This window comes from Neovison vison, chromosome 5 (genome assembly GCF_020171115.1).
Source record: "Neovison vison isolate M4711 chromosome 5, ASM_NN_V1, whole genome shotgun sequence".
Lineage (NCBI taxonomy): Eukaryota > Metazoa > Chordata > Mammalia > Carnivora > Mustelidae > Neogale > Neogale vison.
The window spans coordinates 82,007,029-82,021,332 of record NC_058095.1 but is presented as its reverse complement, the minus strand read 5'-3'; the positions used below and the strand labels follow the sequence as shown (position 1 = coordinate 82,021,332).

Genomic DNA, 14,304 nt, shown 5'->3' with positions numbered 1-14,304 from the left:
GAGAGAGAGAGAATGAGTGGGAGGGACAGAGGGAGAAGGAGAGAGACTCTCAAGCAGACTTCATGCTGAATGTGGAGCCCAACATGTGGCTTGATCTCAGAACCCTGAGATCATGACCTGAACCAAAACCAAGTGTTGGACACTCATCTGGGACTGGGCCACCCAGGTGCTCCAAATAGTTTTACTGATGTGTAATTTACACAGCATAAAATTCAATAATTTTTACTAAATTAAAGTTGTGCAGCCATCACTACAATCTAATTTTAGAACATTTCCATTATCCAAAAAGAAACTTTTGCTCATTTCCAGCCCTAAGCAAGCCTAGGGATTTTAAAAGTTCAATAAGAGGTATAATCAATGAGAAGCTGAAGAAACATGATATAGTCATGACACAATCTTTTAGTCCTAAAGAACAGTGGATATAGATTTTCAAAAGAAATCATTTTGATTTGGCTTAGCTGTTTGATTTTAAATTGTTATGATTATTTCTTTTTTAATGCACTGGCCTAAAAATAAAGTATAGGAAATAGTAAAATATAAAGGGTATAATCCTGAGCAATCACCTGGCCTAAAAATCACCATAAGTCTGAATCCTTTGGGTATTATTCAATAGCCATTAACCCACAGTTAATTTATGTGGTTTACTTCATTTTCAAAAAATCTTCTTCACATATCCACATAGATTTAGGCTATCCATCTACAAGTACAGAAATTGTATCAAAGAAATGAGACTAAGTCTCAAAAAGCTTGTCTTTTCATTAACCCATTATGGATTTAACTTCATCGCAGATCATCATTTAAGAAGCATTTTAGAAGTAAGAACCAACAAAGCCAATTAGATTCAGCAATGACACATATTATTGATCTCTTCCAAAAAAAGGTATGCTTTGAACAAAAGTAAAATACATGTTGAATTCAAACACCTTATGAGGCTACATATATGTACCTGACTTTGTAAACGAGATGTTTTTTTTAATAACAATTTTCATTTGACCTGGGACATTTAACACTGTCAACTGACTCCAGTCTCATAAACTTCACTGACTTCTAGAACACTACTTTCTCCTGTTTGTTTTTCAAACTCCACCTATTCCTTCTCAGTTTTGTTTTGTTTTGCAGGTTACTCTTTCTTGGTCTTAAAATTTAATATTTTTCTAGGGCACTGTCATTGATTTACGTCAATACCTGTTCTTAACAGGCAAATCTGTTGTTTAATTGCCACCTGTAATAAGTAGAAGCAGATTGTAATGATACATTCCCTTAGAACTAGGAAAAAATTTAAGACTACTCTGAATTAACTTTAAATCAAGACAAGATCAATGCAGAGTCTCAAAGGGAAAGAATAGTTTTTGACATTAAAAATATTCAATAGTGGATCGAGCCCCGCATCGGGCCCTCTGCTCGGCGGGGAGCCTGCTTCCCCCTCTGTCTCTGCCTGCCTCTTTGCCTACTTGTGATCTCTCTCTCTGTCAAATAAAATAAATAAAATCTTTTAAAAAAATTCAATAGTAATCATATTCATGTCATTAAAATATCTAAAAGAATGTATTCATTGGGAAGGCTGAGGATTATCCATGGAAGTGCAAAAGTCAAGTCACAAAGACAAATAATGGCAGAGGGCTCCATATCTGGGGAAAAATGACTTGAGCCAAAGGACTGGTACTCTAGTGCTCTGGCAAGGACTTTCCCCTGGTAGTAAAAGACATACTAGGAATGTACTATCTAGGCCTAATGCTATTAAGCTATTTGATTAACCTTATTTCCTTTATTGTAAACAACACTGCAAACAAAGTAATTTCTCATAATTTGATTTCTTAGGCCTGTTCGGATGCTGGAAAAGAATGCCAACACAAGTATTCCAGTCCATGTGGCAATTATATTTGTCTGTAAGTTAATAGTCTGGCATTCTATCTAAACTGGAATCCTGGTGTTCAGTTTTGTAAACCTGGCTTATAGGAGTTTACCTGGGTTGCAGCACATCTCTTCATGCCTGTTTCTGACCTGTTTCATGCCTGTTTCAGACTTCATGTCTGTTTCTAAGACTGTGGACCAAACTCTGATAACGACTGTGGATGCTTCCTGGGGGATGATTTCCCCTGGAGACATACCACCTACAAAGTGAATGAACTTACTTTCTTTTTGGGGAGTTTCTAAACCATCTATATTCTGACTACTTCTAAACCCAGAATCAAGTCTAAGACCTCTTCTTTAGTTTTAGTCCATACAGCTAATTGCTCTCTGTACATTTCTCCCCAAATATCTGGTAAACAACAATAACTCAACACTATTTCTCCACTCCTAAATTTTCTCCTTGCATTCCCAATCTTGGTAAATAATACCATAATTAATCAACTTAACCACCAAAGCCAGACCTGTAAATCATTGAGGATGCTTCCTTTCTCCTCATTCATAATGTTCAATTAATAGGCTTTATCAATTTTCCCTATTTAGCATTTGTTCTATCTACTGCTCTCCTGTGCTATTACCTGTTTGGTTTCTCATAATTTGCTGAGACTACTGATACAACAGCCCAACTAATCCTTCAGCCTCTAGCCTCATACTCTTCCAAATAATCCTCTAAATGGCCACCAAAGTTATCTTTTTAAAATGTAACCTAATTATTTTTATTTTCATGTTGAAAATCTTTTAGTGGTTTCTACTGTCTACAGCTGTGCTGTCTAATACAACTTTCTGCAATAGTGAAAATGTGGGCCACTGTCTAATATGGTAGCTAAAAACCATATGTAGATACTGAACACTTTGAATGTGGCTAGTGCAATTGAAGAATCCAATTTTTCCTTTTTTTTTTTAAAGTAATCTCTATACCCAACGTGGGGCTCATGACCCTGAGATCAAGAGTCACCTGCTTTTTACTGACTGAGCCAGCCAGGAACCCTTCCAATTTTTCCTTTAATTTTGTTTTTATTAATTTATGCTTAAATTTAAATGGGCACATGTGGTTAGTAGCTACCACAATGGATAATATACATCTAAAAAATAAAGTTCAAATGCTGCTACACAGCATACAAAGTCTTTAGGATTTAGCCTATATGTATCCTTTGCCAAGCAGAATTATATAAGCAATTCCCTGAATGTAGCACATTATCTCACTGCCTCCCTTTTAGCCCCCTTCATAATTGCTACTCATTTTTCATAGATAAAATAAAATTCTCCTTTTTCCAAGTGTCCTGTTATCCCCAAAAGAATTGACTATTCACTTCTTTTGCATCTCCACTAAATTCTGCATATATTACCATCATAGCAATTATTCACTTTATTGTTTATGTGTCATCTTCTACTTATTGTAACTTCTCTGACATATATCTGTGTTTATGATAATGGTTCCTAGCACAAAAATCAGTGTTCAATGCTGGCTGAATGAATGAATCTCAAAGATAACTTTCACACATATATCATTTAATACTGACCCCTTCTAGGTCTTTTCACTCTTAAATTAATTAGAATTTAACTGATAGAAACTTTTGCCCTTTATATTATTTTATAGTATTTGAAACACACATACTATACACTACACATCAATTTTCCTGTCTCTTGGGTAATTTTTCTCTTATACCTTCTCAGAAATTAATGGCATGTTGTCATTTTTTTAAAAGATTTATTTATTTATTTGAGAGGGAGGGAGCATGTGTGCAGAGAGGAGGGGCAGAGAGAATCTTAAGCAGACTCTGCCCTGAGTGTAGAGCCCAGTTTGGGGCTTGATTCTGCAATCTCGAGATCGGGAACTGAGACAAAACCAAGAGTTGGATGCTTAATCCACTGTGTCACCTAGGCACCCCCATGTCGCCATTCTTATACTTACTTTGTTAAGTCCTCAAATTCAATCTTTCCCATATTGTTGAACATACAGATGATCTCATTGCAATTCATATTCAACCTAAAATAAAACATTAGCATACAAGTAAATGTTCTAATACCAGTGTGTTACTTTCTCTAAATAAAAGTCAGTTGCTAACATTAAAAACTCGAAAAGAACATTTTAAGTGCTCTAATATAACTTCGTTACTTTCTCTGAAAGTCAGTTGCTGACATTAAAAAACCTCAAGACAACTTATTTTTCTAATTTATCATAAATTACTCTTATTTTACATGTTTGCTAATTTGGGAAACATCTGTGACACAAATTTTCAATTTATAATTTCTTGTTATTTAATACATTCAGGCTCTAACACATTTTCATACTTAATCTTTAGGTTCTCCTGAATTATAACTTACTTACTTGGGAGAGTTCCTCAGTTTTAGAGAACTAACTTGTAACAATTCACTCTCAAATGTTAATTTCAAAGTACGGATAATCTAGAATCAAAAGAGAAGTGTTACTTAAAGGTGAATTTTAAAAACAAATATTACTGACACAAATATTTTACAAGGAAAACTATAGCCTTTAAGCATCTCACTAATTAATGTGTTTAAGATTTAATTTTAGGCACCCAAAGGAATAGATGCAAGCAAGTGTTTAAGATTTTTCCCCTAAAGAAATTTAAAATCTTTTAGAGATATAAATTAATAGATAACAACAAAAGATACTAGTTAACAAATGGGATATAGCTATGTAAGCAGAGAAAATTCTGATCATACTCACTTTGCATTTGCATTGCTATCCTTCAATGTCTTTTTGCTTTATCTCCTTGATAAATCTAACTAGGGTGAATACCAAATCATTTTTTCTTAAGATTTTATTTATTTGTTAGAGAGATTGCACATGTGCACACACACAAGCAGGGAGAACAGCAGGCAGAGGGAGAAGCAGGCTCCCTGCTGAGCAAGGAGGCCAATGCGGGCTCAATCCTAGGACGGTGGGAACATGACCTAAGCCAAAGGGAGACATTGAACTGACAGAGCCACCCAGGTGCCCCAGATGAATACCAAATCTTATAGTTTTTTTACACCTCCTAAAGGCCCATTTGTAATACACAGGAAATGACTGTTTTTAGAACCATGGCTAGAGAGAGGTCTGACCATGTTAAGACGATGGCGAATTCCTCTCCCTTCACTTAGAGATTTTGGAGGCAGATAAACAAATGCCTTCTATTTTATACCTCAATTCAGTCCAAACACCTGATTATCTATAGGAAAAGGCCATGAGGAATCAAAGATTCTAGAACAGGATCTATATCCCAAAGGAGCAAGGTAGAAATCAGAAAAAAAGATGGTTAATCCTGTCTTGCCAAACGATCTCATCAGAAAATATGTTTTTGGTTTTGCCCAACTGTGCTCCCTCGGCACATTATTACATGATAGAACATAGTGGAAGCACCCTGTCTCTTGACCTGCACATTTAGGGAGGCAGGAAGAAAAGGAAAAAAAAAAAACCTGAATGAGAACTTGAATTAAGTTTTTAAGTCAAGAACTGGCAGTCATATCTAAATTGCTTATGAAAAAAGAGAATCCCATTTAGTTTTCTGCCCTTAAATGTTCTCATTTTTTATTCAAATGTTCTAGGAACATTAATTTTCAACTCAATGTCACCCTACTTGCTTTCAGATCATATGTTATAAAGACCTGATTACTGTACCATTTCTCTAACTGGTAAATAACAATAAAAGGCTAAACAAATTTATTAATATTTATCTTAGAATTCAAACACTAAGAATTCTAAATTGAGGCCAAGAGAAGTTAGGATAATCTAAAAATAAATGCTTATTAAGTCTTAAATATCATATTCCAAAGCATGTAAAGTAATATACATCAGAAATAAATTGATATTATGGTCAAAATTACCTGATTGAGGTCACAGTAAGTCCTTAAAGAAGGTGCTGATTTTAACTCTCTTGCTATCTTCATAGCTGCAGCCAAATCATTTTTTTTGTCTTCAATGTAGCTTTTAGCCATTATTACATTTGAAAGATAATCATCTGTATTTCTCACTACTTCTTCACACAGGTTCTTCTTCCTTCATATAAGATCCCAAAATTATATTACAGGATTTCATAAAAGTTCATATGAAAGTGAGTTTATAGGAACTGAGTGATATAAAAAGGATAAATCTCACTAGTTTATGAACATGGATAAAGGGGCATTCAATTCAACTGAAACATTATAATTGAAAACTATGTATGCATAACTAGAGAAAAAGTAGAAGGATATTATGTCACAGATACAGCTGCCACAGAACTATAGAAGACATACCCTTGATGATCCCTCCTAAAAGAGAAATCCTATCTTGTAATTACTTGTGCCATTTCAAAAACAATTTTTATTCATTTCCCACAAAGATACACCTGCACACTTTAAAATTTCCATCAGTTGACACAAATTACATAAATATTTTAAAATAAGACTTCACCAAACCAAAACACAAGTGTCAATTAACTATAATCTTCAAAGTAATCACTAAGAATGGCAATTAATTATTCCTCCATTATTTGTACCTCATTACTCAAAATCTTCTCTGGACCTATGATGGAATTACATTATTATGGCAATTAAAAAATTTTGTACCAAAAATCGCAGTGTGTAATTTTCTCCTTTTATTACTAAACAAATGACTATTATTTCCTCAAAATCAAATCTGGCCCCCAAAAAAGGAGTGTTTGCCACACTGAAGAGTAACAAGAATGGATATAGGCTCTGAAGGTGAAGAGGTATTCAAAAAACCATTTTGGTAATTGTATAAATAATCTTAAAGTCATTTCTTTAGGGAAGAAAAACAGTTATTTTGGTAAGTTCTAGTATAGTTTCTAAAAACTCATGCCTAGGATTGATATCAGCAAAACAGCAGAGTAGGTAACTCTAAGCCCTTATTACCCAGTGGAGATGTCAAAAAATAAACAAACAAAAAAACCCCAAGCAAAAACTGGTTAAAATAGTCTTATAGAAACTCTGGAAAATAAACAAAAGGTATACAGCAACCAAGCAAATGCCCAATCAAGAAAAAGCCATATTCAAAACAGTAGTAAATTCCATGGTGTTTTTACTTGTTCTTATCCAGCCCTCTCCTCAGCATGGTGCAGTCTTGGTCTAGTGGTAGAAGCACAGTTCCCAATTCCTTCCACCAAACCCAAGGGAGCATAGTAGACTTCATCTGTAATGTTCTAACTTGTTTACAGAATGCCTGAGGAACTAATCTGTTTCACCAAACTTGGAACTGAGGCAGTAAAGAGCAACAGGCAGTACTTGGGAAAGTGGTAGGAAGACTAAGAGCTATAGATTCCTGAGCAAGAAATTATAGGTAAATATATACACTATGCCATCTGGGGCTTGCAAATTCTGGGATGACACTCTTTGAGATATGAATACATTTAAAAGCAGCTGTGTATATAAAGGAATTAAAAAAAATCATACTCGGGCCCAAGCAAGATGCATGCTCAGAAAAGACCTGAGAACACATTAAGCCTCTACCTGAGGCTGATTCTAAGGCTCAGAGCATGCTCACTCAGTGAAGGACTGCCCCTGCAGAGAACCAGTTTGCAATGACTAGAAGAGGTGGCTGTGTTTTCAGATCCCCAATTTTCAATAATACACCAAGCGTGTATAAAAAGACATTGGAAAATACGATCCATTCAAAGGGAAAAAATAGAATGGCAGAAACCATTCCTGAAGAAGCAGAGACATAGGACTTATTAAAGACTTTAAAACAATAGTTTTAAATATGTTCAAAGAGCTAAAGGAAAACATGCACAAAGAACCTAGAGGAAATCAGGAAAAAATGAAAGAACAAAATGTGAATATCAATAAAGAGGCAGAAATTACATAAAGGAAACAAATTCTGGGCTCAAAAGTACAATAACTAAAGTAAAAAATTCACTAGAGGGATTCAACTGCACATCTGGGCAGGAATAAGAAAGAATTAGCAAACCTGAAGATAGAACAACTGAAATTACAGAGTTTGAGGAACAGAAAGAAAAAAATAATGAAAAGAAGTGAAGAGAATCTAAGAGACTTAAAGGATTCTCTCAAGAAAAGCAACATATGCATTACATGAGTCCCAAAAGAAGGAGAGGAAGAAAAAGTTGCAGAGAAATTATTTGGAGACTAAAGACTAAAGATTAAAGACTTCCAAAATTAGATAAAATACATAAACTGACAAGTCCAAGAAACCAAAGATATAAATGTAGAAGAAACACAATATAATCAAACTGTTGGAAGACAAATTGAGAATCCTGAAAGCATTAAGAGAAATGCAATTTGTCACACATAAGGAATCCTCAGTAAGATTATCAGCCAATTTCTCAGCAGAGGCCAGGAGGTGATGGGATGACATATGGAAAATGTGGAGGGGTGCCTGGATGGCTCAGCTGGCTCAGCACCCAACTCTTGATTTCAGTTCAGATCATGATCACAGGGTCATGAGATTGAGCCCCATTCTGGGCTCTGCACTGGGTGTGGAGCCTGCTTAGAATTGTCCCTCTCCCACCTTGCTGTCCCTTCCCTGAACTCTAAAAAAATAAAGTGTTGAAAGGAAAAGCCTGCAAATTGAGAATTCTATAATTAGCAAAACTGTCCTTTAAAAGATAAGGGAAAAGTTAAAATATTCCCAGATAAAGAAAAGCTGAGGGAGTTCAGGATTGATATACTTGTCCTCTAAGAAATGGTAAACAAAGTTCTTCAGGTTAAAATAAAATGAGGAAAGACAGCAACTTGTACTTGGTAAAGGTAAATACACAGGCAAATATAAAATCTAGTATTATTTATATTTGATTTTATCAAATATAAAATCTAGTTTTGGCTTATAACTCCACATTTATTTTTTACAGGATTTAAAATACAAATACATAAAATGACTAAAATCTTTGTTAATGGGTACATGATGTATGAAGACGTAACTGTGAAATGAAACAGAGGGGAAGTAGACATAAAGGAGTTTTTACCAACAATTCAGTTAAGCTGATATCAATTCAAAATAGATTGTTATAACTTTAATATGTTATATGTAATCCCCATGGTAACTACAATGTAACTATAGAATATGCAAAAAAAATGAGAAGGGAATCAAAATATGTCACTACAAAAGTCAAGTAAACAGAAGAAGGTAGTAATAGAAGTGGTGAATGATAAAAGGCTCTAAAATGTATTGAAAACATGACAAAAGTCCTTCTTTATTGATAATTAATTTAAAAGTAAATGGATTACACTTCAGAATCAAAAGGCACAGAGTGGAGGACTAGACTTCAAAAAATGACAACATATTCAGGTCTACAAGATACTCATTTTAGATCTAGATATACGTAGAATAAAGGTGAAAAGATGAAAAAAGGCACTCTGTATAAAGAGTAATCAAAGGAGAACTATGCTAATATTAGACAAAATAAACTAAGTCAAAAACTGTTACAAGATGGGGCACCTGGGTGGCTCAGTGGGTTAAGCCTCTGCCTTCAGCTCAGGTCATGGTCTCAGGGTACTGGGATTGAGCACCGTGAGGGGCTCTCTGCTCGCTGGGGAGCCTGCTTCCCCCTCTCTCTCTGACTACTTGTGATCTCTCTCTCCGTCAAATAAATAAAAAAAATCTTTAAAAAAAACTGTTACCAGGTGGTGGGTATTATAGAGGGCATGGCTTGCATGGAGCACTGGGTGTGGTGAAAAAATAATGAATACTGTTTTTCTGAAAATAAATAAATAAATAAATAAATATTTAAAAAAAAACAAAAAACAAACAAAAAAACTGTTACAAGAGAAAAAGGACATTATATATTAACAGAACATCAAGAATATACAATTATAACATATGTATGCACCAAACTCAAGAGCTCTAAAATACATGACACAAACACTGACAATATCTAAGGGAGAAATAACACTACAATAATAGGGGGAGACCTCAATATCCTACTTCCTACTTCTGAAAACAAATGGGAAAACCTTAAAGAATATCAATAAAAAGTAGACTACTTAACAGCAGAGATCAACTGCACCTAACTGACATAAAGAGAAAAATCCACCCAACAACAAAGAATACACACTTCTCTCAACCATACGTGGAATATTAGATCATATGTTATGACAAAAATCAAGTCTTTTAAAAACCCAACTTAAAAAAAACCCAAAAGCATACAAAGCATATTTTCTGGTCACAATGGAAAGAAACTAGAAAACATTAACAGAAGGAAATGAAAAATATTTGGAAATTAAATAACATACTCCTAAACACAAATAAGTTAAACAAAAAATAACACTAGAAAAATATCTTGAGGGGTGCCTGGGTGGCTCAGTGGATTAAAGCCTCTGTGTTCAGCTTGGGTCATGATCTCAGGGTCCTGGGATCGAGCCTCGCATCGGGCTCTCTGCTCAGCAGGGAGCCTGCTTCCTCCTCTTTCTCTCTGCTTGCCTCTCTGCCTACTTGTGATCTCTGTCAAAATAAATAAATAAAATCTAAAAAAAAAAAGAGTCAGACTCTAAAAAAGAAAGTATCTTGAGACAAATGAAAAACAGAAATTTAAAAAATTGAAATGGGAGGGATGCCTGGGTGGTTCAGTGGGTTAAAGCCTCTGCCTTTGGCTCAGGTCATGATCCCAGAGTCCTGGGATTGAGTCCCACATCGGGCTCTCTGCTCGGCAGGGAGCCTGCTTCCCCTTCTCTCTCTCTCTGCCTGCTTCTCTGCCTACTTGTGATCTCTGTCTGTCAAATAAATAAACAAAATCTTTAAAAAAATTGAAATGGGAGAGGAGTTAAGATGGCAAAGGAGTAGGGGACACTTAGTTTGTCTATTTCCTCAAATATAGCTAACAACTATCAAATCACTCTGAACACCTGTGAAATTAATCAGAGATCTGAGAAAAGAAATGCTGCAATTCTATAAATAGAAAAGTGACCACTTTCTGGAAGGTGCAGAGACTTGGATACAGGGTGATATACTAGAGGATATGGTGGAGGGGAGGGAGACTACTTAAGGAGGCTATTCCAAAGTATTATAAGAAGTGGAGTACAAAATTAGAACTTTTAGAAGTCTGCTATGTACATCCCTTACTCAAAGATGCTCAGGTAACAAAGTGGGGCAGAATCCCAGGTGGAACGGCATTGTCTCAGGATCTCTGGGGTCCCAAGAAGAATGGGGGTGCCTGAGCATGGCAGAGATCGCAAGTGTAGGAACAGGGAAGCCAGCTGAAAACAGTTGAGGTACCAGTTTTCTGCTCTGTTTTGCCATAAACTCTGACCCACTGCACAGTCCTGCTACCGCTTTCCTGGCAAGGTTCTAGCAAAAGGCAGAAGCATGGTGAGACACCCCCGCCACACACACACAGCAGGAACAGTGTGGGTTTACAACACAGGTGTCCACAAAATTTGAATTTTGAAACTCAGTTACATGCCTGAGATAAAAATGTTCATAGGCCAGATGAACACAGAGCTCTGAAAAAGTGAGGGGGACAAGAGTAATTGACTGCTTTTCTGTGAGAGCTCAGTTAAGAGTGAGGAGCATGAACTTTCAGCACCAGGACTAGAGACTGGGGTGCCGCCATTTTCATCCTACCACTCAGTACTGAAAGCCTTCAGGGAGCAAAATAGCACCACATAGTGGAATCTGGAGCCACTTACACAGTGCCTGGCCCCTTGACAAGTCAGGAGCATTTCCACTAAGGCGAGGGCATCAGAGAATCCATGCAATGGGCCTCTCTTACAGAAGACCAGATGGGACAACTGGCCTGCACCAAGTTTACTGACCATAGAGGGCTGCAAAGTTCTTGAGGAAAACATTACTATGTAACATCCATGGGTGTGTTTTTTTTTTTTGTCTTTATTTTTTTCAGTTATTTTCTTATTTTTCAATTCTATTTTTAAAAAATGTTTATATATACATTACATATAATTTTTTGTTTCTTTTCATTGTATAGTATTCTATGCATATACAAAAGTTTAAAAAATAGAAAAATTTCTCTTTCTTATTTTGGGCTCAAGTTTCTTTAAACATGCAGACCAAAAAAATAAAAATAAAAATAAATAAACATGCAGACCAAAACACACTGAAGATCTAGTTTTTGGGGGGGCAAGGGGTTGGTTCTTGCTTTTTTCTTGTTTTGTGGTTTTTTTTTCTTTTCTATTGTCATTGTTATTGTCTTTTCTCTTTCTTCTGTTCTTTTTCTGGACAAAATGATGACATGGAGACATTCACTCCAAAAGACAGAACAGGCTGCAATATTCACTGCCAGGGATTTAACATGGATATAAGTAAGATATCTGAACTAGAGTTTAAAGCAACAATTTTATAGATACTAGGTAGGCTTGAAAAAAGCACAGAAGACCTAGAGAATCCCTCACTGTAGAAATAGAAGAACTAAAATATAATCATGCTGAAATTAAAAATGCACATCTGGGTTCTTTCCACACTTTGGCTAATATAGACATTGATGCTATAAACATTGGCATGCATGTGCTTCTTGAATCATCATTTTTATATCCTTTGGATAAATACCTAGTAGTGCAATTGCTGGGTCACAGAGTAGTTCTACTTTCAACTTTTTGAGGACCTCCATACTGCCTTCCAGACTAGCTGCACCAGTTTGTATTCCCACCAAGAGTGTAAGAGGGTTCCCCTTTTTCCACATCCTTGCCAACATGTTGTTTGCTGACTTGTTAATATTAGCCATTCTCACTGGTGCAAGGTGGTATCTTATTGTGGTTTGATCTTTATTTCCCTGATCATGAGGGATGTTGAAATTTTTTGATGTGTCTTTTGGCCATTTGTGTCTTTTTCTGAGAAATGCCTACTCCTGTCTTCCCATTTCTTGACTGGATTTTTTGTTTCTAGGCTGTTGAATTTGGTAAGTTCTTTGTAGATTTTGGATACTAGCCCTTTATCTGCTAAAACATTTGCAAATATCTTCTGTCATTCCACAGATTACTTTTTATTTTTGTCGACTGTTTCCTTTGCTGTGTAAAAGCTTTTTATCTTGATGAAGTCCAGTAGTTCATTCTTGCTTTTCTCTTTCCTTTTGAGATGTGTTTAGTAAGAAGTTGCTGCAGCTGAGGTTGAAGAGGTTGCTGCTTATGTTCTCTTCTAAGATTCTGATGGATTCTTGTCTCACATTTACATCTTGCATCCATTTTGAGTTTATTTTTGTATATGATGTAAGAGAATAGTCAAGTTACGTTCTTCTCCATGTGGCTGTCCAGTATTTCCAACACAATTTAAGAGACAGTCCATTTTCGGGGCTCCTGGGTGGCTCAGTTGGTTAAGCAACTGCCTTCTGCTCAGGTCATGATCCTGGAGTCTGGGTTTGAGTCCCACATGAGGCTCTCTGATTGCCAGAGAGTCTGTTTCTCCCACTGTCCTCTCTCCTCTCATGCTTTCTCTCTCATTCTCTCTCTTTCTCTCTCAAATAAATAAAAAGTTAAACAAAAAAAGAGACAGTCCATTTTCCATTGGATATTCTTTCCTGTTTTGTTGAAAACTAGTTGATCACAGAGTCGAGGGTCCATTTCTGTGTTCTTTATTTTGATCCACTGATCCACGTGCCTGATTTTGTGCCAGTACAATACGTCTTGATTACAGCTTTGTAATACAGCTTGAAGTCTGGAATTGTGATGCCTCCAATTTTAGTTTTCTTTTTCAGCATTCCATTGGCTCTTTGGGGTCTTTTCTGGTACTGTACAAATTTTAGAATTATTTGTTTCAGCTCTATAAAAAATGTTGACAGTAGTTTGATAGGGATTGCTTTGAATGTGTAGATTTCTCTGGGTAGCATAGATATTTCAACAATATTTTTTCTTCCCATTCATGAGCTTGGAATGTTTTTTCACTTCTTTGTGTCTTTCTCAATTTTTTCCACAAGTGTTCTGTAGTTTTAATTTTTTTTATTAACATGTATTATTATTTGTTTCAGTGGTACAGGTCTGTGAATCATCAGTCTTACACAATTCACAGCACTCACCATAGCATGTAACTTACCCAATATCTATCACCCAGCCCCTCCAGCTCCCCTACCCCCTTCCCCTCCAGCAACCAGTGTTCTGAAGTTTTTAGAGTACAGATCCTTTATCTCTTGGTTGGGTTTATTCCTAGGTATTTTATGGTTTTTAGTCCAACTGTAAATAGGATCAATTCCTTGATTTCCCTTTCTTCTGTCTCCTTGTTAGTACATAGAAATGCAACTGACTTCTGTGCATTAATTTTATATCCTGCCACAGATTCCCCCATGGTTTGTTCCCCCCCTCCGATTTCTCCCAACACCATTCTCCTCTCCTTCTCCCAGTGTCCTCCGTGTTATTTCTTATGCTCCACAAGTAAGTGAAACCATATGATAACTGATTCTGATTTTTATCTTGAATCACTCAGGATAATCTTGACTTAATTCACTCAGCATAATCTCCTCCAGTCCTGTTCATGTTGTTACAAAAGTTGGGTATTCATCCTTT

At 36.0% G+C, this 14,304-nt stretch overlaps 1 protein-coding gene across 3 annotated transcripts in view; it reads right to left on the bottom strand.

Annotated features, from left to right (window-relative positions):
- The window catches only part of RNF17 (ring finger protein 17), a 181,277-nt gene that overhangs the window by 129,293 nt on the left and 37,680 nt on the right, over window positions 1-14,304 (bottom strand). For all 3 annotated transcript variants that reach the window (XM_044249365.1, XM_044249366.1, XM_044249364.1), the window contains exons 7-9: window positions 5,740-5,911; window positions 4,238-4,314; window positions 3,821-3,895 (exon numbers count right to left, since the gene is read on the bottom strand). In XM_044249365.1, the coding sequence (XP_044105300.1) occupies window positions 3,821-3,895; window positions 4,238-4,314; window positions 5,740-5,911 (324 nt within the window). The remainder of the gene's footprint in view (window positions 1-3,820; window positions 3,896-4,237; window positions 4,315-5,739; window positions 5,912-14,304) is intronic.